We start from the raw sequence: 27272 nt of genomic DNA, 5'->3' as shown, positions 1-27272 counted from the left end.
AATGTACATACTGGCAGTACTTCAACACCACTACAGTACTACTCAACCTAATCTACTCATAGCTACAAAGTGTAGATCATGCGACTGGTTTTACAGTGTCCCTTTCGACATTTTACACGGTCTCAATATCGTTCTCATTCTTGCCAAATTCAATGGCTGACACGTCATCTACCATGCATGATGACCACACTTGAATTAATTTGACCTACAATATAAAAGAGTACATTATTTTCCCCTCGAGTTGTCTGACGTAATGTAAAATATGCACTCCAAGCTGGTCCACATTGGTACAGGTATGCATGAACAATCCATGGTTAAACTACGCTCCCAGAATACCAGCATCAGACACTCGTCTGCATGAATGCTGCCTTTGATCTGCCAACATGTGCTGTCTGGTTTGCGGAGGCACTACCAACAGCTCTGGGCTTGTCTCTATTTGGTCCCTCTCTACTCGCTAGCTTTCCCGGCCTGCCAGCTGAGCCCATTTGTCCGTTCATTCTCGGCTTGACAATAACACCTCCAGCGCTCGGAGCTGCGGAGGCGGCGGAGGTAGGAGCTGCCGGTGGAGGCACCTTGGGATGCCTCAGCTGAAGTTTCTCCGTCGGAGACCTCACGGGACTCTCAGTGGCACTTCCCGCATCATCATGCTGGCCATCTCCTGATTTGGAATCTGTGTCGCTGTTGTAGTGCAATGCTGGTGGACTTGGAGCGCTGCCATTGACCTTGTGTTGGGGACTACCATCTCCCTCTGAGCCCAGACGACGGGACGGGGTGCTCCGCCGTGATGCATTCATCGCAGCATCTGCCTCGGGCTCGAGAGAAGCGATATCACTGGAAGCAGCTGAATCAGAGGTATGGGTGGTTGCACTGGATGTGGCAAGGACATCATCAAAGATACCTGAATCAGCTGGGGTAGCTGCTTCCTGTGGTGATGTGGCATTGCTGAGAGGACTGTCCACAGCCGGATTGTGGACGCTCTCTTGATTTCCTATGACCAGGTCGGAGAGATCAACTAGCGTTTGCTCCTGCACGGGTTTGTCTGCCTCCGGCGCCTCATCAGCGGGTCCATCAAGCAAGTCTAGCAAGAGACTGGTGTTTGACGGACCTCTTGGATAAGGCGCCCTCGGTGGTGGAGTGTCAGTCAAATCCAGGAGATTCACCGGTGGAGGTGGCGACTCCTCCTCGATGCTTACATCCACGAGCAGGAGTGGCTCTGATCCTCCGGTCTCCTTCTCAACTTGCTCCACCTTTTCTTTCCTCTTCTCTTCCGGCTCCTCTGGTGCTACCTCCTCCTCATCCTTCATGGTCATGCCACATTTCACACACAACAGAGAGTATTTCTTGTTCATTGTTGGACGCGTGATGGTCTGCGTTCCCTTGTCGTGCATGAGCACCACTCCGTCCTTGCCCACTTTCCGCTTCCGGGTCGTCGGTATCAACTTCTCCATCTCCTTCCTCTCCTCCTCCTCCCGGCGCTGCATGGCCCGGGCGACCACGTGGGCGGGGACAGAGTGGTAGGTGCGGGCAGCGATGAGGCCATTGGACACTGACTGGTTGCTGTTTCCCAGGAGGGGTTGATTGGAATCAGAGGAGGACTTTTCAGAGGGCTGGTAGACCCCTTTGTTGATCTCGCCCATGATCTGGTGTACAAAGTATTGCAGGTCTTGTGGAAGCTACAGATATGTATGGGAAGAGCAAAGGAAATACAACTGTAGATGTTAAAACTAGTTACATGAAATCAATCAAACTAGAAATGTCGCTATGGCGACTGGTATGCCTCCGCCATAATGCATGATTCTCCTAATAGGTCTAGATAGTACATGTGGACAATATGTGATTACATTTTCACAAAATTGGCAAAATATTGAAATGACAAGTTTGTCACAAATGTGTTGAATGTTCACCTTCCTTGACCTAGGTTTAATTGGATGAATAGGAGAGCATGTATTTGGGGATTTAAGGACTTTAACTTGACTTTGACCCATTCATACATTTATGCACAGAGTACTTTTCAAACTACCCGTATGGAGAAAAAGTGCATTTCTGTATTGAATAGTAAACTGTTACCATTTTCATCTGACCTTTGACCCTAAAATTCATAAGATAATCACTTTCAGGTAGAACATGCATAAATATGTAGTAAGTTTCAAGATAACTTGAGCCACTTCCGAGATATGGAGGAAAAAGTTAGTTCAGCACTTTCACTTGATCTGTGACCTTTTGACCTTTGAGGCAAAAAAAAATAAAAAAAAAAACTTTCCAGAGAATTTCTATTAGGTTACACATGCATACACCAAGTGTAAAAAAAAAATAATCCTGCTGGCATTGCATAAACATGAGGGAAATAGTAAAAATTTTGAAGTGTTGCACTTGACCTTTGACCCCTGACCTTTGACCCCACGAACCCTACATTCTCTAGATAATCACTGCCAGTCAGTACATGTACATACTATGTTCCATGAAGATACCTTGAACAATTTTCCAAGGTACGGAGAAAAAAAAGAAGTTTTAATATTTTTACTTGACCTTTTGACCTTTGACCTCATGACCCAAACTTTCACCAGAGAATTTTAATTGGGTAATACATGTATACACTACGTTTCAAGAAAATATCTTCAGGCATTGCATGAATATGGTGGAAATAGTGAAATTTTATGTATTCGACCTTGACCTTTTGACCTTTCACCTTGAGCATGTGCACCCAAAAGTGGATAGGTACAACTTCACCCCCTAATACACATACATGTCAAGTTTCATTAGGATACCTTAACAGGTTTTGATAGTTACCTTGTCCACAAAATTCATTACGGACAGACGGACGGATGGATGGACGGAAGGATGGACGGACGGACGGACGGACAACCCGAAATCATAATGCCTCCTGCACCACTTCGTGGTGGAGGCATAAAAATGTCTTCAGGGGACAATCTTTACAAAATTCTGCAATCACCACTGCCATTAAAATAAGCATGTTTTCAAATGGAAGTACACTACTGCAAAGGTCTTCAAAATTAAATGCACCTTTCACTGGAGAAGTTTGTGTAATCAGAAACACCACATAATACTAGGAACTCATGCCGACTTCCAAGTCGACTACATAACAATCTATCTCCACTCTGAAATGGAAAACACATCTTATGAACCTGTCCTTTTTCGATGTCAAACCTTCCGTAAATGCAACTCAGTCAATATCATTAAATCCCATCTATCATCATTTGTCCACCGCACATAGTGTACCTTTGATACCATATAACTATATATACATCAACAGCAACAACAGTAATGATAGCATCAAACTCCCTTTTATGTCTTGTAGATCTAAAAGTCACAGCAAACTTTCATACGGCTGAACAGATTCATTCAAATGGCATCTCTGGCTGGTGAAGTACCAAAGAAATGAACTAATCATGTTAAAGAAAATTGCCCGGAGGTAGACTTGGGGATAACTTCACAGAAGTGGATAGGGAGAAGTTGTCTGTCAGGACTGACAGTTGGTACAGCCCGACGACTGGAATACCAAAACCTCCAAGGCCAATGATGACCCTTCCGCTTGATTAGCTACTTAGCTACATCCACCGCATCATCTCGTTAGAGCTAACAGGATCGGCGGGACATGCACTCCTCCCCCTCCCGACACACTGGGCTGTTGATATGCATGCATCATGGGGAGTGTAATGCATAATGGCACTGGTACGGAATCAAAAGGGGACAGTTTGTTTTCTTCTTTTTTCCTTTCTTTTTTTGCTTTCTAGCCTTTGTAGTGTAAAAAGAGATCAAGGCTATGGTGTGTGTGTGTGTGTGTGTGTGTGTTTGTTTTGCTTGTTTTGTTGTTTTGTTTTGGGTTTTTTGTTGTCTGTTTTAAAGGGGGAGGTGGAGATAATAGGGAGTTCAATCATATTCTAGAAATCTCATACATATATACTCTCTCTCCATATATATACATATATATATATATATACATAAGACTGAATGCAAAAAAACAAAAAACAAATAGGCTTACCAATCTAATATTTTTCTAAACAACATCATCACTAAATGACAAAAATAAGATCTTTCGAAGATACCGTGTTCCTTACATAAGACTATTTTTTGTTGAAGGTATCAGAATTGTTACATATATTTTGATAATTTTCTATTTTTTCGGCAGCTTCAGTTCTAAATATCTCAAGGTGATAAAAAGAAATATATCATTTTTTCATTTAATTTATTCATATATATATATATATATATATATATATATATATATATATATATTTATATATATTCAAATATGCAGTATAAATTGAAAATAATATTAATTTCTGTTTATTCCATATACAGACAGACATACATTCACACACACAAATACAGTATGCACAATTTCATATCTGTCTGTAGTACACATTTCTCATAAATGTCAAATGCTCTAGGCAAAGCTCATCACTGCTTTTCATATCGCCAATGCCAGCATGCTTCACAGACATTGCAAAAATAGTGCTAGAATGACTCATTACACAAAGCCAACTCCATTCTAATTAAATTTTCCCCAACAGGGATCTACAATTGTCTTCCGTGATAACAAAAATGTCACTAGAAAAAAAAAAAGTAGTGTCCTTTTATGGATCTTGAACGGTCATCTTGAGACTCAATAATTGGTCTCTGACTAGTTTCTGATTGCTCATAACAACTCCAGGAAATGGGCACTTTCAGTCCCTTTAGGGCTGTTCTGACATTAAAGGCAGTATCAGTATTTTCTGAGCAAAATTTTAAACAATATGGCAATCTTTACCATAATGTGTTCCCATTTTTTCTGCTCTAGAGATCCCTCTCTTCCTCTTGCTATATATTATATTTATGTGTACAGATAATTTTCAATGCATGCATATATACAGAGTACTTTCATATTACCGGTATGCTTTACACAATCTTCATAATTGGTCAGCGAGCAAGCGCACAGAGCAAGTTAAAGCAAAACTCCACCTTATGCTGAAGTTGATTCAGAAAAAATACATAAAAGTCACCATCAGTTAGGATGATTTAAGCTTCATCAAATTTGGGTTAAATTATTGAAAACTCATGAGAATTTAGAGGTTCTCATGTTATCATGAAATGGTGCTGTTAGAGAAGACTACGAGGCGATGATGTCATGCCCTCACAAGCTTTCCACCAACCTGTACATCAGTCTTATCTTATTCTTGAAAACATAATATTATAGAGAGAAAAATGTTTGCATCAAATTCTTGTCCTATAAAAATAACTGAGCAATGATCATTTTAATGATTGAGTTGCAGTTTTAATCTATTGATCAAACACACAATTTTTTTAATAATAATATTACGTGTATAAAGCAATGTGAAAGCCATAATTCTGTTCACTTTATTTTACTGTTCACTTTTTTTTTTCATTGACTTATTTATTCATTCATCTATTTTGCAAATTAAACAAGGAAATGACACTGCACTTAATGTCTGTCCCTAGTCTTTGGGTTAGGTGTTTAATTGAAATTGCCGAAGAGCCATATTGATCACATTGATACAGTGGACTCCCGTTATAGCAAAGTCCTCGGGACTGGCAGTTTTCTCTCTTTATATCAAAATATCATAATAACGAAACTAGTAAACAATAAAAAACAGCGAGCCGATAATGTTGTGACTTGAATCTTTATTTTGATGTAACCGGAATTTCGTTATAACCACGTTCGTTATAACGGGAGTGCACTGTCCAATGAAATGAGACAGTTCCACTCACCTGGCTAACTTTATGCTGCATGTAGGCCCCTGATGGAGTGCACTGGAGCAGCTGCACGGCAAGGTCGCAGTCTTTCTTATACCGGTTCTGAGTAAGAAAAAAGGTGCGAAACAAAAAACAAAAGTTAATAAAATCACAACCCTGAAGAATGGATATAACAAAATTGCATGCTGCTCATTAGATAATAAAGAAATTGCACAAGCTTGGAATTGTTCAAGTATTTGATATAGTGTTTACAAAAGGTGCTTCAAAATATAAAATTGATTCAATTTCAATCTAAATAAAACAGAAATAGCCTGAAGGTAGATGAGATGCTCTAAAATGTGTCTTTTTTCTGACATAAATGAAACACTGTCAACATCCCCAGTCAATATCTTTTATCACAACAAAGGCAACATTGTCTTGCAATATGATTTCATGCATGATTGATTTCATTACTAGTTCAATTTTTCATAGTTAAATAACATTATGAAATGGGCTTTAGAATCTCTGCAATCTGATTGGTCAATTACCATGCATTGATATTTACTGATCCACACTGAGCCATGTATCCAGTAAAATCCAAATGCATGGCCATGCATTCGGTAAAATCCGAACGCATGGCTCAAGCCTTGTATAGTGTTGTAGGTGTACCGGACGCATGGTGAAAAAAAGTTCAATTTCATGAATTTACGGGCACATTTTATAAAACAAATGATGCACAGGCCTATTTCGTGAATCAGTGAGAAATGGATTCTCTCATTTAACTTTGGAAACAGTCTAAAACCCACTCGCTACGCTCGTGGGTTTAAACAGTTCCAAAGTTAAACTCGCGCATCCAATTCTCACCCATCCACTCTGCCCAGTGCATCATTTTGTATTTAATTATTCACATTCAAGACTCCCAATTTTTACCAGCAAATATGTGGCAGGGCACATAGCTTAACCTGCAAAGCTTTCAATCCACATTTAATAAACCATTCTAACTTGATCTTGTAGAATAGTACAAAAAAATATATGTTCACAATTTTCTCTAATTTCCTTCATGTATTATGTTTGGTTCTCTATATACAATCCACATAAATGATTTTTTAAACATGCAAAAAAAGAGTAAGAAAGAAAAAGAAAGATAGATAGATAGACAGAAGGAAGGAAGAAATGGAAAGAATGATGGTAGGCAGATCATGTCTTTCTTTGCACACAGCTCTTAAGAGTACAAGCACTTTTTTTATACACCAGCAAAATACTGAGAGCTGCCTAACCGCCATCCCAGGAGCACACTCTGTCACTGGGTCACAGGGCACTATCGTCGGTCTTTCTTATATCAATTAAGTAGGGGCAAAGAGGAATACAAATTGTGTTTCCAAGAAACAGAGAAAGACAGCGTGAGGTAGAGAAAAAGAGAGTTTAGTCAAGGGTGGCATTCAGTGTAAGGGTCAGGCGGAAGAGAGGCTGACATTTGGGCTCAATTATTGGGGCCGTTGCTGACCTTCTGCAAGAAACAAGATAAATCTGCAGTCGTGTCCAGAGTATGGACTCTGTGGTACTGCAAGACATGTGGTGAGTCATTAATGCACCACAGTAAGCCACCAGTTGAATCACACAAAATGGCAACCAATCTTTCAAGACCAGTAAGTACATCATTATTGTCCATTCACAGTCCTCCATGAAGTGATAATATGATGAAGAGTATCTTGCAGTTTCATATAGGGAGTCAAGATTAGTCTACTCATAATCCTTCTTAGACAAAGAGAGGATTACACATTGGTGTATTTTTGTGAGAATAAAACAAATTCATTTCATTTTGATTCATCTATTTTCATTAAGCCTTAACCAATAGAGATGAAATCAGAATTATGATATACAATTCAAAAGACATGAACAATACTGTGCTTTGTGAGAAATCAATTGACCTAAAAAATGGTGACAAGAGCACAGATTCTAAATATACATGTATTTTAGTCTGGACAAGACAGACTAATCAATAGATAATGTACAGATGTGCCCTGAAGTAATTTCATCTATGGTTAATTCCAACCTCGCTCACAACTAATAATGTGACACATGAGATACATAGCAAAAAACACAACAAATGTACATACTAAGATAAATGACACTTTTTGTAAAAACTTCGTACATAAACATATGTATGGAGACAAATGATTTCCAGCTCACTTAATAATTTACTGCGATGGGTGCTGTATGTGTTTTATCGGTGTTAAGATTATTCGTTTTAAATGTTATATTATCATTCAGTACACATTCGCATCAGAGTATTAACGCTATTCACCTCTCCTCCATGCAAAGCAGTGAATCTGTACGGCTCAAGACAACTATCCAGTGAAGATATGAAACTGTTAGCCAATTTGGGAGATGATTTCTTTTGTCTTACACATTGAGCTCAAGCACAGTGTCATCCATTAGAACCCCATACCACTCACAGATTTGACCAGGGAAGGCATATCTAAGAATAGTAAGGCATTAACACCACACTGTACTCTTTAACCCATTGAGGACAACTCCCTAGTTTACTTGGGCAGGTGTCTATGGGAAATGCATGTTGTAGCAAAATCAGCCTGTCCTCAGTGGATTAATAGAACATCATACATTACACTAATGCCTACAGAGATCACATTCAACAAGCAAGTGTATAGACATTCTCATAACTTTTCATGCATCGTATACAAGGCATCCCCCCCCCCCCCCCTCACAACACTTTGCAAATGACCATGCAAAATGGGGGAGGGGACTACATGTTGATTAATCGAGTTAGCTAAATATCACAGCTTGGCTGAATACACATACAATTGTGCCATGCATCACATTATCTGCACACCATCAGACCAGTGGTTGCTAGTCTGATATGCATACTTCACTATTCTCTTCCCTGGTAATGTTAAATAAATCCTGATCAACACTCATATTCAAACAAGCATGGTGGATACATTGTGGCATGGCAAATCACCCTCTGTAAATCTATACAGCTATACTGGAGAACACGATATTTTCGCAGCATGAAATTCTCACGAATTGGAGGCAATGGCCTTTTCGCGGCATGAAATTTCTGCAAGTTGCCTCTAACATTCAATGCGTATAGTGCAGAAAAAAAACGTTCACATGCACTTTAATTTTGCGAATCTTGGCTCTCCAGAAATTTGCAAAATTAAAATGCATGCAAACATTCCTCATTTTCAGTAGGCCTATCTATCATTTATGGCTGGTGAGTACAGTGCACATCTGCCCACAAGTTAAAAATGCAAACTTGATCATCTGTGATCAGTCAGGAGCATACCAGTCTAGGGCACAGGGAGAATTAAGACCGTGTTACGCTTTGAGTAAAGATGCTCTTACTCCTCTACAATGCATGACTGAAAACTGAAAATTCAACAGACTGGAGCCCTTTATTTGGCCCCTACCCCCCACTTCTCCCTTAATCCAAAAGATCTAAGAGTCCACATAATTTCTGCAGCCGAAATTTACCCCGGGAATGGACTGGTTAAGCCCCTTTCCCCATTCTCCTGTCGGCTACACGAGTGTAGTGAAGGGAGTGTGGAAGGGACATAACTGTGCCCTGCCCATGTGTCTATTTGTTTATAAACAATGCATTTTATTGCATAAGCAACTCGCCATCACACATTTTGCTTGTCCATTTCAACTGTTTACGCTCTTCACTCATAGTCTCATCAAAACTTCATTCATCTGACTGACGGCTCGATGGGCAAGCTGTTGGAATCCTTTGCACAGAATAAGGAGATGCGACTTTTTTTCATCACCAAAAGTACTGAACAAAATGGCTCTGTTTAATTGCAGATGGTCTCATTACCATTAAGGTATATATTGTTTTTGGAGAGCAATATGGGCAGCTTTTACTCAGAAGTAATATGCTCAGCTATGAATTATATTCCTCAAAATAATATTACGTGATAACTATAAAAAGTTGAAACAATGTTATCACCTCCAAAAATTGCATTTATTCTGTTAAAATTCGTGAGCAAACTATACATTTTGCCGAAGAAATGGCTTTTTCAGCATGTTCTTTGGATGCTCTACATGCCAACCATAATTTCTAAATGTCAGTGGGTCTACTTATGTCTGAAAATGAGGACTCACTACCAGTACCTCACATCTCTGGTTACGGAAAGAATCCCGACTTTGCTCAGAATAGCCCTGTGTGATGCTTAACCTCTTTATGACAGGAAAGCCCAGAAAAAAGCTTCTCGGATCCAATCAAACAACAATGTCTTGAGAAGCAGCCGTGCTGCCTGGAGCAAAATAGCATCCACTCAAATGGTGATGCATTGTTGGAGGTGCTCCAGCTTGCATCTGGAGTCTTCTCTCAAGAATGCTCGTTTCGGAGGGAACGGCTATCGCCGGTCTCACGTTTACCACGCTGCAGCCAATATGGCTGAAAGCCTGCTTGCGAATGAAGCAGAGCAGCACTCGTCAACAGTCTGGGAACTACTTCTCCTATCAATTAAACTGAAACCGTGGGGACACATTCTCCATCACGGCCAAAAGATGCTAAGCTGTGCACAGCAATACTTCATTCGAAATAGTGGATTCCCCCCCCCCCCCCCCCGAAAAAGTCACCCAAGTGTGCAACCGCTCAACAAATCACACACCCTGTCCACATGGAATCTCTGGGGAGTCTGTAGTTCATATTTTGGGGAAAACATAGGGGTGTCAAAAAAAAAAGTATCGCATCCATACTTCCAATGGCCACTCTTCTGGCAGATAATTTTCTGGTTATGAGGTGTAGTCATTTGACAACATATTAAATTTCATGATTTTTGTTCCGTACAGCTGCATGCAGCCTGAGGCCATTTATGTCGAACATCCAAGATAATGCAAGCAACATTCTTATTCCAAACTTGTGAGAAGAGTTGGGGTCAGTTCACTTTGGAAGTGTGACAGGTGTTCCTGTGATACCACTTGCCATCCCTGGATGACATTTCGCAGCAACAGGGGAGGCGCGCCACACGAGGGCCGACACCTTCAAAATGGCACCCAGCCACATCAGCTGACGATGATTGGGGAGAGGCTGGGCTTGCACGAACACTGCAGGCGGCAATATTCAGGGAAACACAGGGCAGGCGGGAAGGTTGCCAGAACACCCTTGTTTGATTCCCCCTACTACACACACGTGAGTCATCAAGGTACATCTAGCCCAACATCATACCCTCTCTCTTTCATCTTTCTCACATCTCTCTTTCCTTTCTCTCTCTCCTCCTTTGCAGACACCTTCCTAACCTGTCAACTCACAATTTTTGCAAAACCACACCATTTTGGGTGACATTTTTACCCACTATCTACCCTCTTGATGGTGGCAGGCTGTCTGGATACATTTTATATTTGATTGTCTGGGTATCAAAACCACATCATTATGTCTTCCTTATTAACCCTCTTGAGACCAGCTCCTCATCATGTTATGGACATAATGTAGAGACAGGATACCCGTGGTAATGACCAACTTAAATGCTCTGACCATCAGACCAAGCACTCCCAGAAATCCTGATCAGACTAGTGTCTGCAATGACATATTGTTACGGCAGCAACTACGTACTGCTACTTCAAGGAATCAATGCAGATCGTTCGTGCACTCATAACCCGCAAGGCTATAATGACTGCATACTGCTGTTCTTGGGAATTCCCATGTTGAACATCCACGCTATGCTATATAGGGAGCTTACTGCTAAATACACGCATGCATACCAATCTGGAAAAAAAATCTGAATTTTCTGCCTCACATGGAAGCCATGGCATGTGTTGAATGCATTATGATATGAGGCAGTCTCTAATGACAGACTGATATTTCTCTAATGTAAGAGATTACATATCAAAGAAATTCAAAAATAGTTTTTATGAGATATGTTGACTGGCTGTAGGAGAGCAGGGGTCATAGACCTTAGAAAGGGACTGCAGGGTACACAGCCCCACCTCCCTATTGTGCAACTGGTGGAGAAAATATTGCTGTTATGGTTTGCTCTTACACTGATGATGATGATAATGATGATGATGACGAGCATTTGTAAAGTACTGTGTCCACCTTAATTAGCGTGCTCAAAACACACTGCAATATATAGCACAGTCGAAAAACAAGAGGAAATTAACAACATGATGTGCATATATGCATAGAATGAAAGCAATTATGCAAATGAGAGCAAAAGAGGTAGAACAAGAATGTTACTTGATAATCATATGATACTCTAAACAACTGTGATTTTATAACTGAAACTGAAAGTTTCAAATGCTGGACTACTTTTTAATGAATGGATGTAGCCCATGCCCAAGATATGGTCCAGTGTACACGAAGAGCTGTTCTATCGAGCTACATATACTGATGGAATAATCAGCAGACCAGTATTTTTGATAAATGGGGGGCTTTTTGGAGGATCATACTGTTTAAATGAGAGTTGTATTAACTGCAGAACCATGCACACATTCATAAACAAATAACAGTAACTTGAATATGAAATAAAGCTTCGCAGGTAGCCACAGTACTATACAGTATAGTACAGTACTATACACGCCAAATATTTCGTGAGGTTTTCATTTTTGCGAATTTCGCCAGTCAGGTGCTATTCGCGAAATTAAAGACACACGAAAATATTGACTCTGATCCTAATGTGAATGTGACGTACGCGTGTACACTTCTCCGTTCAGTACAGGACTCCCCGATCGCGAATTTAACCACTCGTGAAATCGTCGGGAGTTCCCGATTCGCGAAAATTTAGACTCACGAAATATATGGCCTACACAGTAAAAGACTGGTGTGATAATGGTCTGCTGAGTATTAATCAAATGATCCGCAGCGTGTTGTAATCATTGCAACCATCATGTAAGTTGAGATTAGGATGACTGATAAGGTGTGTCACTAAAATCAATGAGGGATTCAACCTTTAGAGTTAAGATTCACTGGTCGTGAGGTTCATTCATTGACAATATGCACTCTATATCACTGTAAAACCCGATCTATCAAAAAATAAATTATCCTTCGAAGTCTTGACTAATTACACATAATGGCACAGTGAATCAGGCTCAAAACTCAGAACGTGCTGGGTTAGATCCTGCCTAGAGGAATCTTTTACTAAGATGTTAGACCACTGTGTCCTGCTAGACCCGGGTGTATGAATGGGTGCACGGCCATCTCTGGGGCAGTAAAAGTGGCACATGGGAAACAGTATTTGTACACTCAAGAAGATACTCTGGGTGGTGAAGACCACAAAATTTCAAACACTACGGCTTCATCACCATGCTCTGAATTTCATACATTTTCGCACACTTTGAGGTCCCACAACTGAACTAAATTTATAAATATAAAGTATCTCATTTCAAAGTGAAGCTCAGGTGATCCCATGCATATAAAAGATTGTTTAGCTACAAGTATTGTGTTAAGTGCTGCTCAATGCAATGAGATTGCATAGCTGCAATTCTGTGGTCATGGATACAGAAACCATGGTATTAACAAATACCCCCTAAAAACCCAACAACAACAAAAATCAGTAAGCTTGTAATAGCTAACTTGGACAATGTGAACACATTGCGCACACATGGAAAGCCCTAAAACATTTATCAGTCCTGCAAAGTCTTCCACTATGTACGACAAATATTACACACAAATTATTCATTTGCAAGAACACACAAAACTGTGGTGCTCATATTCATTATCGCAGCCGATAGGAAGCGCTAAATGAGGGCAAAATGACAAAAAGAGAACACAGCAGGTGGCAATTAAAAGAATGAGATTAAAACGACGAAAAGGGGGAAAGGGGAAAATAGGGATTGGTTTGGAGTGAAGGGTTCAATGGTGCTGAGATGGAGAAAAACTCACAATTGGATTGTGGCTATAAATATCACGCTGCGCATTGTGGCAAATAGGAACACGGGTGCTGTGCAATGTCAACGTTCACATCAACATACAAGAAGGAAAGGAAAAAAAATGTGATAGACTGGCCCCGGAAGTCTAGATAGCGAGGACACCTGTACAGCGATGAATACATCATCAGCGCTGGGGCTGCTTCAAAGGGTCTATCTCTCTTCCTTGCATGCCATTCACACATCACAGCCTCATGATACTTTTCTCAGATGGCCTTGGAAGTCAAAACGAGGTGCAGCATTCAAGCCCATTGCCTTCCAGGGGAAACCACGGTAAGGCATAATTTCACAGTTTTCTTTTTATTTTCACAATGATTCCACAGAACATTTGATGCAACAATAGATAGAGGGATTTTTTTTTCCCCAAATTCATGTTACATAGAAATAGAATAGAATAGATCGCTTAAAGGACCTATGCAACACAAATACATGTTGAAAAGCGCTGATTTATACAAACCCTAACAGTGTTTCTATGACAAACGAAAGGCATTGTAAGGAAAACATGCAAGTTATGCTCAGTTTTGTGGAAGAAGCATTCCAGTATCTTTTGTTTGTCTTGATAGTACTCTTCAGCAGTGACTGACAAATGATGTCATCAACAGAATCTTGGTCTAGAAGGTTTTTCATGGGCACATCCAAGTAATTTGAAGAAAAATTGTGTAGAAATTATGAAATATATGGCACATATTCAAATATTTATTTGGCGGCATAAGTGATGATCAGGGTAAATATCACAAATCAATACATGTCAACACAGATCTGCATTGCACAAGTCCTTTAATGTCTATAACTCTTCTTTCTTCCTACAAAGAAAAAACAGCATCTGTTTGCACTCCTTAAAAGATACTTGGTCTATGGCAATATGTAGTTCTTACCTACACACAAAATCTAATTATGGGATGACCAATTATTTGATCACTTGTTTATCTGAAATGTATGATAATTATCATCGTTAAAGATATGTTTCCACACTAAATAATTGACAAACATAAACCTTCTATGCTACTTTCCTCAGTATTATTTTGAAAGTACAAACATATTTTTGAATCATCAGTTGGGAGCTACGAAGATGTCTGCTCAACATAAATTCAGTCCAGAAGATGCCCCCACATGCTTTGTAACATCAGAGTGAGGACAAGCATTTTGTCATGCACTGGGATACCATTTGTATGACCTAATTCGATTATAGGATTATTCTTAGAGCAATTGCATGTTCACACAAAGCAGCCTTTTGTCGCCTTTTCCACATGCTGATGAGTTTTCAGCAATTCCAGTTCTGGAATGAAATAAGATGACTCATCCATCTTCACATGATGCATCATCCGGGATGCGGAACTCGTGAGAACGGAGGAAAGAGCAACACGGTAAGAGAGAGAAACTGAGCAAAGAGAGAAGGGGGGGGGGGAGGGTGAGAAGGGATCGGAAGAGGAAGATAGAAAACACAGAGGGTGGAAGAATAGAGAGAAGGACATGGAGGGAGGGAAGGAAGGAATGAGAGAAAGAGGGAAGATAGAAAGGAAGGTAACAAAGTGGAGAGAAAAAGAGAGAATGACAAAAATGGAAATCATGAGCAACTTGAAAAAAAAATGGAGATACAGATGAACAAGATGGTTGCTATGATAAAGAGTGATGAGATAGAAAGAAAAAGGAAAAGGAACAAGAGAGGCGGTGGAAGTTGACAAGAGGAAATATGAAAGCATAAGGGAGAGAGGGAAAGAGAGGAGGAGGAGAGAGACAGGGGGAAGGTGTTCAAGAAAGGATGGAGGGAGCAGGAAGTACATTCAGAAGGACTGTGAATGGAGAAGAAGAGAATAGATTGTTAAACGAAGCATAAACAGAAAGGGGGAGGAATAAATGGATTAACCATGTCCATACCATCATCTGACAGTGCCAGCGATGTTATATACAAACAAGTTGCTTGTGGTAACAACAGACTTAACAGACTATTTTGTTTTTTGGAGGACAAATTATGCAGACAGACTGCCTGGATGTGAGGAAACTGGGAAGGATGATAAATTGCATGGAGGCAAAGAAGGGGAGAGAGATCTGGGACATAGAGAGAGAGAGATAGAGGAGAAGATTGGGAGAATACCATTAAGTTGGATATTATGACATAGAGAGAAAGATACAAAGATAGAGATACATATATTACAAGGAGACATAGAGAGAGAGAGAGAGAGAGAAAGATACAAAGAGAGAGATACGTATATTACAAGGAGACATAGAGGGAGAGAGAGAGAGAGAGAAATACATATATTACAAGGAGACTTAGAAAGAGAGAGATACATATATTACAAGGAGACATAGAGAGAGAGGGAGACAGACAGACAGACAGAAAAGTAGAGATAGAGATGGGAAGAGGGAGAAAGACAGGGAGAAACATGAGGGGAGAGAAAAGTGAAAGTGAGGGGGAGAGCCGCGATGGAAAATATTTGTCTTGCCTTTCTACAGGTTGAACTCGTGATGGATGCGGACCCCCTGTACAAACACTCATCGGTTCACGGTTCACTGCGACCGGATGTGGGCATGTGTAGACACATTCTCCTCTCATACAGACAATCTAATCCACGTTTTCTGAGCACACGCTTTACCAAACACGCCTAAACAAGGGACATATGTCAAAGCGTTTGAAGCTAGAGGAAAAGGAATTAGAAATTCTACGTCCCCCACATAGAAAAACAATAAGTCTTACATAGTGCGTGATATTCAAGCATGGGGCACCCATGGTGTGAATAGGAGTCAATTAAGCATTCATTTTCATTGCTAACACACCAGTGGTAGCTTGTCGAAGTGGAAAAGTACACCAACACACCAAGAAAGGCAGTGCACATACTATATGATGATTAGTATCATGTCTTATCAAAGTACAGGCTCCATCAGTTTTTTTTTCCTTCGATTCATTCAATTTTCTTGGGCTTAACAAAATACTGGTGAGTCCTGGTATGAAGACTGCCCTCACAATCAGAAAAGGGATGACGTACCTCTGTTGTCTTAATGGTACCATGTATTACTGGGAAAACCTTGAAGATAAGACAGAGACAACCTTTGTTGATTTCAGGGGAGCAAAATATTGACCCATCTGAGAATTTAAGTGCAGTGATTAGGCAGCCCAACATATTTGAATAAATGCTTATCTGGTAGAGGCCATGGCATTTGTTATGTTTACTCGGCAATGAGCTTTTCTGACTATACCTTTCCTTGCCAGTACTTCCAACATCCCAAAACTTGTATTTTTCTCTTGGATTTCTTCTGTTCTTATTGATGACTGATCTTGTTTTTTGGTTAAAGGTGCACCTCAGTTTTTATCTACAGATACACACACACAAAAAACCCCAACTGATTCTTTGTCGACTGCATCTAATTCAAATTGATGAAACAGTTACGTATATAGTATGTCATATGATATAATCCTTCTGCGATGAAGATTTTGAAGGAAAATCTCTGAAAAAATAATGGCTCATCAACTGTGATGCTCCACTACTTGATTATTGGAAACAACACCTTGCACTAAAGACTGAAAAAATACTAGTATTATTCACAGAAATCAGATCCTCCCCCCTCTTCATTCTGTTTTTTCTGTTTTTTTCTGTCGGATGATGATAAAAACTACTCTCCTTGAAATACGATTGTACTACAAAATTACAAAAAGACTGAGCAGTAGACTGAGTAAACATAACATTTAAATTTGGGGAATTCAAAGCAAAATTTGAAAACCTTGCAATTCTGTATACGGGAAAACTTAGTTATTCCTAGTTTGATTGCGTGCATTAGAAAGCTGAGCATGAAATCTTCCAGAGGCTCATAAGTTGAGCAAACATGTTTTTGTGCAAGGGATGATCCAAGCCTCTGAGGCAAAAATTGTCCATGTTCCAGCAATATTTGTTTTTGTGCCAGGGATTCATAGGGAAAATCATAAAATCAAGCAATCACGCAGGAGACAAGAGAAAACATGTCTATCGCTGTTCCATCACATACAATGCAAAGGTCATGTCGCAGTGGCCAAACTTGGAATGACCGCATTTCCTTTCAAAGACCCTGAAACCATGAACCCATCGGACGCCTGTTTGATTCAAATGCTCTCCCAATTTTCTGCCAACAATGCAATTCTTCCTACGAAATTTAGATTTCTTTTAAAGAGAGATATTGCTTTCTAGATCAAAGTCAATGCCACCCCCATACATCCGCTGAATTTTCTGAGTTCAACATTACAGTGCCACAGACTCTTTTGTTTGTGTCTGTGCTTCATCATTTTTAATGATCTGTCATGCTATTTGTTATAAAATCCCTTAGACAAACTAACCCTCATTTGCTTAACAATGTTTGTTACGCTGAAGTCAGACAATTTAAGTATTGGGTGGTTGAAGGGATCACAAGGTCATTGAAAGTCCAGTGGTAATACTTTTATACGACATGGAGAAACTTTTGATATGATTTCTTAAGGTAAACTACACACTATTTTAAAAAGGCCAGAAAAATACCGAGTCAAAAGATACAGAGAATCTTCACAATTCATTCCCAATCCCACGGGTGGTTTCACTAGTTTTTAGCACACAGCTTGTCTGTCAACAAAAGATCTCTTGAAATTATTGCACTTTAAGGAAAATGAGAGGACACGCAAAAAGAGGGTTTCTATCCTTCACATGTGTCTTTCCTAAAAAGGGACTGGCATTCTCAAGGAAGTATTCATATCTTAAAAGAATGATTTTGTTCCGTGTGAGGAGATTCATTCCAAAAACTTGAGATTCTTTTAATTACGCCCACTTCTACTTTTTATTAGAATTACAAAAAAAAAAAAATGATAAAACTCACTACTGCAAGTTGATCCCTATCTGTCAAGTCCACACTACTGTGTCCACAAGCATCCATAGTACACATTTGATATAAAAACTCTGCCATCTTTGTGAGTTTTGTTTTGTTTTGTTTTTTCTTGAAGTGTGCAACTTTATAGATGATGGTTAACAGTGACTTGCAAATGCCCACTTTGCGATCTGTGACTCGTAGAAAACATGAATTCCAGTGGGGGTTCCGCAAAACCTCCATCAATCCTAAGGGAAACTGTGTCTGGAATCAAAATTGAATTTGAGAGTTTAAGAACAACGACAACAACAACAATTAACAACAAGAACCAGGAAACCTTTGTGGAATAATCGGTGTGGAAGACCTGAATATGAGTCGTCGGGGCGAAGGACGAAAAACAAACATGGCTGGCTGACTCATGTGATGACCAGAGACCGTGAGAGGAGGAGGCTCGGGAGAAATGTCAAGGTTTCCGGACAGCATGACGAGGAGGATGATAAGCGGTGAGCAACCAGTCGTCATGTTTTGATCACCCTGACCTCCTTCCCCTATCAAACCGTAGATCATGAAGGCGATAAGGCAGGCTGAATAACAAAGTCATCATTTGCTAGTTTGCCACTACAAAGTGTTTACCGGTATCTGACACAGTTGCCCCTTTTTGGTCCCGTCTTTGTGCTATACATCTACTCAAACGTCCCATAATTGAAAGAACTAAAAGAGCAATTAAGAAATATTGAACAGGGGCAAACGGCCTTTTGGAGTTCTTATTTTTTTCTGTCTGTCTGTATAGAAGGAATGAAATCTATTTTTACCCAAAGCACTTTCCTCAAACAAACAAGGAGCTGACGACGGAAGAATGATCACACATTCCTAAAAATATTTGTGTTTGTGCATCACAAAAATTTATTTATAGAGAATGTATTGATTTTTTTTCTTTTTTGGTCAAAAGCAAATCATGTGACTCTGTTCATTTGTTTACTTATGTACAAAAGTACAAAATATTCAAAATACAATCAAAGGCAAATATTTTGATATCCTCTGACATATGTTATTTTTATTAAAAAAATCACTGAATTGAAAGCTTCAGAGAAATGATGCTCTCTAAACTGTAAAAAGCAAAGCTACAAATGGAAATACAGATTATCTTTCCTGTGCGGTGCCTAAATATTTTACATTTACACCCCTTTTATGCAATCTTTGCTTTTTTCCTTTCTAACTTCTGCATACACTGCAGTGGAAGACATAACCCCTGTCTTGACTGAAAACAGTCTGATCTCAGACAAGGCTTATCTACAGTGTTGTAAAAAGTACTTGGTAACTTATTTACTAAATCCCCAAATATGTAGCGAGTCTAATTTTTTTTTTTGCGAATCCGGGTCTTCCCGACAATTTCGGGATTGGTTTAATACATGATCGTAAGAGTATGGCAATAAATTGAGACACATGCATGGGCAAGTCACATTCATATCTAGATCAGCGTTAATAATGTCTCGCATTCCTGAATTCGCAAATAGTATCTAACTCGCGATATTCACGAATATAACATCCTCCTGAAATAAACTGCATGTACAACACCCAACTCACGATATTCGATATTCGCAAAAAATAAGAACCTCATGAAATATATGGCATATACAGTAGTTCCCATGGGATTCTTTAGACTTCATATGCAACAGACCCGACCAGACCTTCTTCCCCACCCCACCCCCCACGGTACCAATTTTTAAAGAGTTTAGTATTATTCTCAACTAATGATTATACAGGCAATTCCCTTTATAATGAAGTCCTCCAGACTTATAATTTTCTTTCTATTATATCAAAATTACAAAATAGCCAAACAAATTAAGTATATATATAAAGATATACAGATAATAATTCTCAGACCTGAGTTTTAACTTCATTGTAATGAAATTTTGTTACACATGTTCGTTGTGACAGGAGCATCCTGTATATATTTATATGTATCTCTGCTATAGATATCAATGAAAGCAATGTGCATAATTGGGAAACTCTTCTCATTAATATTCGACAAGGTATGAAGAGCCCCATTTGGTCTGACATTTCTCATCTTACCCCACAGGAGACTGCTCTCTCTCGCGTGAACCTGCCATCCCGTTACGCCGAATTTTGCATTGGACAACGCTAACCGAGGCAGATGCGCGTGAGATGTGAGCACACTCATGGAACAGACATTTGCGAAATGGCTTCCAGAGTGATCATTCCACCCGGTCTGAAAGCAAGATGAAGATACTCCATCAAGTTTTGGTGCATCCACGAATCAGCAGCATCTGTCAAGTGTTTCACGGTCCCTCTCCCGTCAGAAAAATGTTTAGTTTCGATCTGGCTGCTGCAAAAACACACCCTGAAGAGTAGACGTGCGTGTGTGTGTGTGTGTGTGTGTGTGTGTGCGTATGCATGACCTACAGAGCACAGAGAACTGTCTCTAAAACACTGAAAGGATTGATATCCATTTAACCCTTTAGCCACTGAAGATTTGGCATATAATGGCTCATGGTTCACTGGAAGGTACAGCAATATAATATTGCTCTTATTTCGACAACTTTCTAAATGATGTAAAATAGCTCACTGCACGTTTATTTACCTATGACATACTTTTGATGACTTTTGACCTCTTTCAAATTACATAATTATATTCTATATGAATAAAAAAAAATTGTAGAGTGAAAACTAGTAAAAATATGGACAGGCAGTTTTGGACATGCAGTGACTAATACATTAATTCCTAAACTTAACTTCATTACTGTTCTGCAACACAATTAAACGTTACACTGTCATGTTGTATTCATGCTTTAACCTTGAATTGCTCTACTTCTATGCAGGTCTCGTAGCAGCCCACGTGGGCAGGGGAAAAATACGAAAGAATGTTTTCGGGCCGACTGAGACCGACTCTCGGAGCAAACAAAAGAAATTTCACTTCATCTCGTCCTTGCTTCCTGACCTTTTTTTTCCAGCGAGACAAGACAAAGAATGCAGGGGAAAGCAATTTTGACTAAAGTAGCCTCCATTTTGTATTCATGATGGAGCCCATTCAGCAAAGTCTCTCTCTTTCTTGGATGATCCTAAAAGGGAGCATAAATCAAGTCAGACAGATCCTGACTCAAATGCTAAAAAGGATATATATATCAAAAGCAGATACGACCAGGTATCCTGTTAATCACTAAGGTAATTCAAACGTACATATTGATGCACACATTAAAAGAGGTGACCTTGAAGCAACGGTTTGTTTTTCCCTCCTATTTTGTCAATCTGGAGTTCTCGGTTTGTTCAGCTTATATACAAAACATCAGCAATAAAAATGAATAAAACAAGAAAAATGGGATTTGGTATGGTATGATTACCTCATACCCACTAAATATGCACATCAATTCAATAAATATGTGTCAAACATCAAAGTCTGTATAGTCATATAATCACATAGTCCTATAATCTCAATTTCATTCCTAACCTAGGAACATGTGACATATCAGTGTCATTCTCATTGCAAAAATTTCAAAATTTTGGTCGCTATCGGGGTCGTCTCTTTTAATTCAGAGTTCTCAATGCGAAAAATGTCAAAACTTGGGCCGCGAATATTTGCAAAGAGCTGATCTGCACACATACATGCTTAATAGTACGCTTACTAAGTCAAAATCGTAATTAAATAAGTGCAGCATGCCACAGCTGGTAAAGACAGCAAGGAGCAATATGTGCAGTGCATTGTGGGATATACAATTTTGACAATCTACGGTCATCATTCCCACTGTATGACCTCACATCTATCTGCAAAAAAAAAAAAAAAAAATCGCAAAGGGAAGTCCAATTTGGAATGTGACCCAAATCTTCAAAAATAAGGTGTTATTTCTGTTCACATTATGAAAATGTCTAAATTTGATCCTGCCTGCAACACAAAATGACACACATTGAGAACAGTAATATCTACACCAGGCTGTCATACTTGAAGCATTATACCCATCAATTGTCTCAAGAATATGCCAAAAAAGAAAGAAAGTGGAGCTCAGTGCGTACTCTGCCTACCAGAATAAAAATAACATTCTTACAATGTAAACAATGGTAAAAATTTGAATAATTACACAGTGCCCACTGCATGCTATAAGGATTAGAACCAACACTTGCTGCCGGGAAGCTCAGTGGTCTAGTGGAGATGACGCCTGTCTGGAGATCAGGAGGTCGCAGGTTCGAATCCTGCTTGAGTACGTACACTCTTGATTTTTTTTTTATCATGGCTACTACTATAACACTGATCAATTCAGTGCTTATTTACGTCGATGTAGGGCAATTTGTCAATAAGTTGCAAAGCAATGATACTGTTTGAAAATGATTGCAGCAAGAAGACTACAAAGAAGTGGATGATGAGGAAGAGGAGGAGGAGGAGGAGGAAATAAAATGGGATGGAAGGTATAATTTCATTCCAAACATTAAAATAGGACTCACATTCTTTTCCTCCAGCTTGTTGATTTCAAACTTGGTGTCGAGGAGTTTCTGGCTGAGTGTTAACACCTCCCTATTCAGGGCCTGCTTCTCCTTCTCGTAGGCAGCAGCCTGCAGTCAACGTGAGAAAAGGTAACAGAGAACACAAAAATTGAGTGACATATACTAATTTTGCCTGCTGGCTTTAATCAGATCACAGACAATTTTCCTGATGGTTTTCTTCAATATCTTGCATTATGATGAAACCCTGAAAGAAGCTGTTAATATTGGGGTGCAGTAGGTAATGAATTGGGAGAGATGGAATTTGACAGCTAAAGGTGGGCTTGTTTGTGTGTACATGTATGTGTGTAGTATGCCTGGGTAAGCTGTGTGTATTGAGATATGAGTGTGCGTGCTTATAGGTGTTTGCATGTGTGTTGTGCGTATAATGTGCATTGTTTGTGTTTTGTGTTTTGTGTCATATTCTGTGTGCATGGTATAAGTATTCCACAAATTTACATTAAGGACATAAGTGCATGTATGAATCCAACTGTCCCCAGTCTGTATTTGGGCCTTTAATGTCTTGATGTAACTACATGTATTTGTGTATATTGCTATTTGTTGTGTGTACATGTGCAGTGTTTTGTTTTGTTTGAGTGTGTTTGTGTGTGTGTGTGTGTGTGTGTGTGTGTTGTGTATTTGTGTAGTGTGTAGCTGTGTTCATGTGTATCCATGACACATATTCACATCTGTAAAGATACCAGAGTACACCTTCCTCTACATGTATGCCTTGTCTGTATGTACCTAATGTGTATTTATAATATTTTGATATTTTCAAAGTCATTTTTATTACCAAAAAAGACATGACTAAAGAATTTCCTTTCAAAGACCAATGCAATTGCAAGAATAATATTTCATAAGCAATAAAATGTGAACAAATATTTACACTAATGATCGCAGCAAAAGCATGAAAATGCCATAAAATGACAGAAAACATATTTATGCCAATGTTCAACATAATGACACACAAATATCAATACATCAAAAAAAAAGCACATATATATTTGAATCAATGTATATTCCACTGTTACAAATCATATGATGAGAAATAATACAAATGTAAAATTTGCATGAGAAGGTGTAGCATTTAAACTTTCTGATTTCAATGTAGGCTGCTATGCAGTTTCTATGGATTTCTAATGGCACATGAACAAAAGGTCTTGCAAAACTGACAAATTCTATCTTTACAAGACAAATCACTTGATGAAAATATTTGAATGAAACACACGATCCATCCAGTGGCTCCTGTCCAACCATGTCAGCACAGTGTGGACTACAGTGTGGGTGCAGTAACACAACACCACAGCTGTTTATAAGAGTCGGCTGTCACACAAAGGAAAGGGGAGACACGAACGCGTCTTGTTGGGGGGGACAATTGCACCACATAATAAATGGGAGGCAAATAGATTCGGAAATTCGGCACTGGCCCGGACACAGGCCGAGAAACTGCGCGGGAGGGCGGTGTTTGATTGCGCCCGGGTCAATGCACGCCCGTGCCACCCGAGGCAGAAAGTGCATGGAGGACACATGCAGCCAATGTGCTGACTAAATGCTCTCCATGACTGCAACATGGAAAGCCACCGTCGCCCCTGCCCGTCTCCACGGCGACCACTCCACAGATGCCTAATTATGGTTGGATGGGGAAAAAACGTCAACCCTTGGCGTTGCCATTGCAGGAGCCTCCACCACACTACGAGACACGTCTGTCTGCCAGCGCACTCAACTTAGCCCAGAAATGTTAGCCTGATTACAATTCTGGATTGCTCGTGCTGTACATACGTGCGTCCTCTGACCAAAACACCCAAATGGGATTTTTCATCACTCAGGAACAGCCTAACACAGCAACATTCAATCACTATGTTGGTAATGTCCTCTGATTTAATGACAGTTCAGGTTGGGAAAAAAATTGATGATACTTCAATAAGGTTATTCTCTTGATTATTTTTTTTTTGTCCCTTCATTAGTATGGGGTTAAAAGTATTACTAGTCTCATCAGTCCACTTATTTGATGACATAAGACACCTTTTTTTTGGGGGGGATAGATAGTTTTACATGGAATGTAGCTGCTCGTTTGCCTACAGATTTGTGGAAATTGGTCACTAAAGACTTTTATCATGTACAACCTTTAATCCAATCACCTTGTTTTCACTGAGCACAAAAAAAAAAAAAGATTCACACCATATAAGCCATGGTTGTTCATGCTTCAGCCATGATTTCAAATGCTTCTGGATTGCATACAAATCACTGTTCACTAATCGTACACAGAGTCATGTCTGTAACACATGACAGTTTAGGGACTCATATGTGGCGTTTCATCAAACTGCATACCTGCGCATATGATGCGAAATTCATATATTTAACTCTCTCTGTACTATAGGGAAATTGCTTGTGTGTGATGTCAATGGCACTTTGAGGCAGCGAACCTCTGAGGGTTAACAATAAAACTGAATGCATTGATTTGATGGCCGTTCAACCAAATCAGGAGGCAATATTACACTCAGGGCCGGAGCTCCTTCCTCCTCAATCCATCCTTTGGAAAATTGCTACCTTTTTACGTCTTAGTGAGAGTGATCGTACGGCAGCAATCCATACCCACAGCGAATTTCATTCCTGAAATGCAGCCGCTTTTCCTTCCACTGCCCTCTTCGATCTACTTCCAATTTCTGGTACACCTGCCAATCGTTATCATATGACACACTTAGTGGTCTCCTGTCTGTCAGTACCGCCCTCTGTATTTTTCAAATGTACATTACTGGTAGGCTGCCACATAATGCTCCACTCACTAACACCATAATAGAAATTTCAATGCAGTTTTTACACAGCAGCTACCAGTAGGACTGATAAAGAAAAAGATGAAACAACAACAATAGCATGTGAGGTGAATAAATTAGCCAAGCCCCTCCCATCATGCATCATGAAAGTCTGTGCGCCATGCAGAATGAAGCTAATTACCGATGATGCACTTCTTGCTCTAGTGTACATCATCACTGATTGCATACCAATCACTGTACATGCATTGCCTATGGTCATATCTCTAAAACCTGACAATTTAGGAGCTTAAATCCTAATGCTAGCATTAGGCCTACAGTAGCAAGACCGCTGACCATGTCAATGACATGCCATACTCTTCTACACTCTGTGGTTATTCCTATAGCAATAATGCACATTGTGTCTTTGGCATCTATAATGCACAGACTACTAATGCACTTTAACTCTTTAGGTGCCATGGTGGAAACCCCCTTTAGTGCCACATTATTCCGAGACACCAACGTAGTCATGCTTTGAGAAAACATTGTTTTTCCAATCTATGTAACTGTTATAGATTTATGTTGAATTGGACATGCAGTGAGCAAAGTTGTACAGAAAATGCCAAGCTTTGCTTTGATGTAAATTGTATGACAACTCTATGATTGTTTTTCCTTCAAATGCCCAGTAGCTACATTACTGTAAAGGCATGACTTTTGCACACAAAACAGTGACAGAAACTTAGAATTTATACACAAATCTGGAAGGGAACACTGCTTCAATCATTATATAGAATACAAGCTACATGTGAGAGGAACGGAATTGCGAGAAACGCTTTCATCGTACTGTGGCATTTGGCGATTTATCGATCGGTTTGGGCGGGTTTGTGCGTTTGAGCAGAATATGCTAAGTTGGCACGCCATCGAGCGGGTCGGGCGTGCGAACGTGGCACATAAAGAGTTAAGAAAGCAAATCCAAAGAGGATGATCAAACTCAGGCTGAATTTCATGCTGTACCTGACTTCACAAGTAATATTGTTGCCATTCAGCCAAACAAAATATCAGTTCAATGATCATTGCCACACATCAAGTAGATTTCCATTGCAACATCTGAACTGTTCACCTTGCACGTATGAGTCAAGATAGACACAATTGCAACAGATATCAATTATCCTTTCTCTCTCTCTGAAATGTAACAGAAGCATTTTGTGCCAAACTCTGACATCTCAGAATGCCTAAGCATGATTCATTCGTGCATGGGAACTTTACAGAGTACCCTATTCAAGCCATTTTCAGATGCGGCATTCATCAAATTGGGTAGCTCCACAATATTTCATATACTAGTAATCAATTCTGCAACTGATATGGAGCATGAACGATTCTTTTGGATGAGAGAATTCTTAAGATTTAAGAGTTACCGTAAGACAAAAGAAATAATATCACTCAAAAAGTGAATTTCAAAACATTATCTCAATTATACTTCTCTACTTTCCGAAAAATGTATGACTGCATGCCCATATACTGAAGATCACTTTCCTGATTTGTAGTTTAAATGAAAGAAACAATATCACTCAAAAAATAAATGAATTGTGGATGTATCTCAATGATATATCTCTACTTTCCAAAGTATCTGTGCCCAGAAAAATAGAAGATCACTTTCCT

At 39.5% G+C, this 27272-nt stretch overlaps 1 protein-coding gene and 1 non-coding gene across 2 annotated transcripts in view; one reads left to right on the top strand and one right to left on the bottom strand.

Annotated features, from left to right (window-relative positions):
• Positions 1-286: 286 nt before the first annotated feature.
• The window catches only part of LOC139738465 (uncharacterized), a 122847-nt gene continuing 95861 nt past the window's right edge, over positions 287-27272 (bottom strand). Inside the window, exons 6-8 of the mRNA XM_071649093.1 lie at positions 22831-22938; positions 5728-5814; positions 287-1673 (exon numbers count right to left, since the gene is read on the bottom strand). Coding sequence (XP_071505194.1) covers positions 342-1673; positions 5728-5814; positions 22831-22938 — 1527 coding nt within the window. The 3' untranslated portion in view covers positions 287-341. The remainder of the gene's footprint in view (positions 1674-5727; positions 5815-22830; positions 22939-27272) is intronic.
• Trnas-gga (transfer RNA serine (anticodon GGA)) lies at positions 22522-22598 on the top strand. Its single transcript has one exon. It is a non-coding gene; the product is annotated as a tRNA-Ser (tRNA).

Source organism: Diadema antillarum, unplaced genomic scaffold (assembly GCF_040938485.1).
Source record: "Diadema antillarum isolate AM-2024a unplaced genomic scaffold, OU_Dant_1.0 scf00000029, whole genome shotgun sequence".
Lineage (NCBI taxonomy): Eukaryota > Metazoa > Echinodermata > Echinoidea > Diadematoida > Diadematidae > Diadema > Diadema antillarum.
Note: the sequence above shows the minus strand (reverse complement) of the source record. Positions and strands in the feature narration are given on the sequence as shown.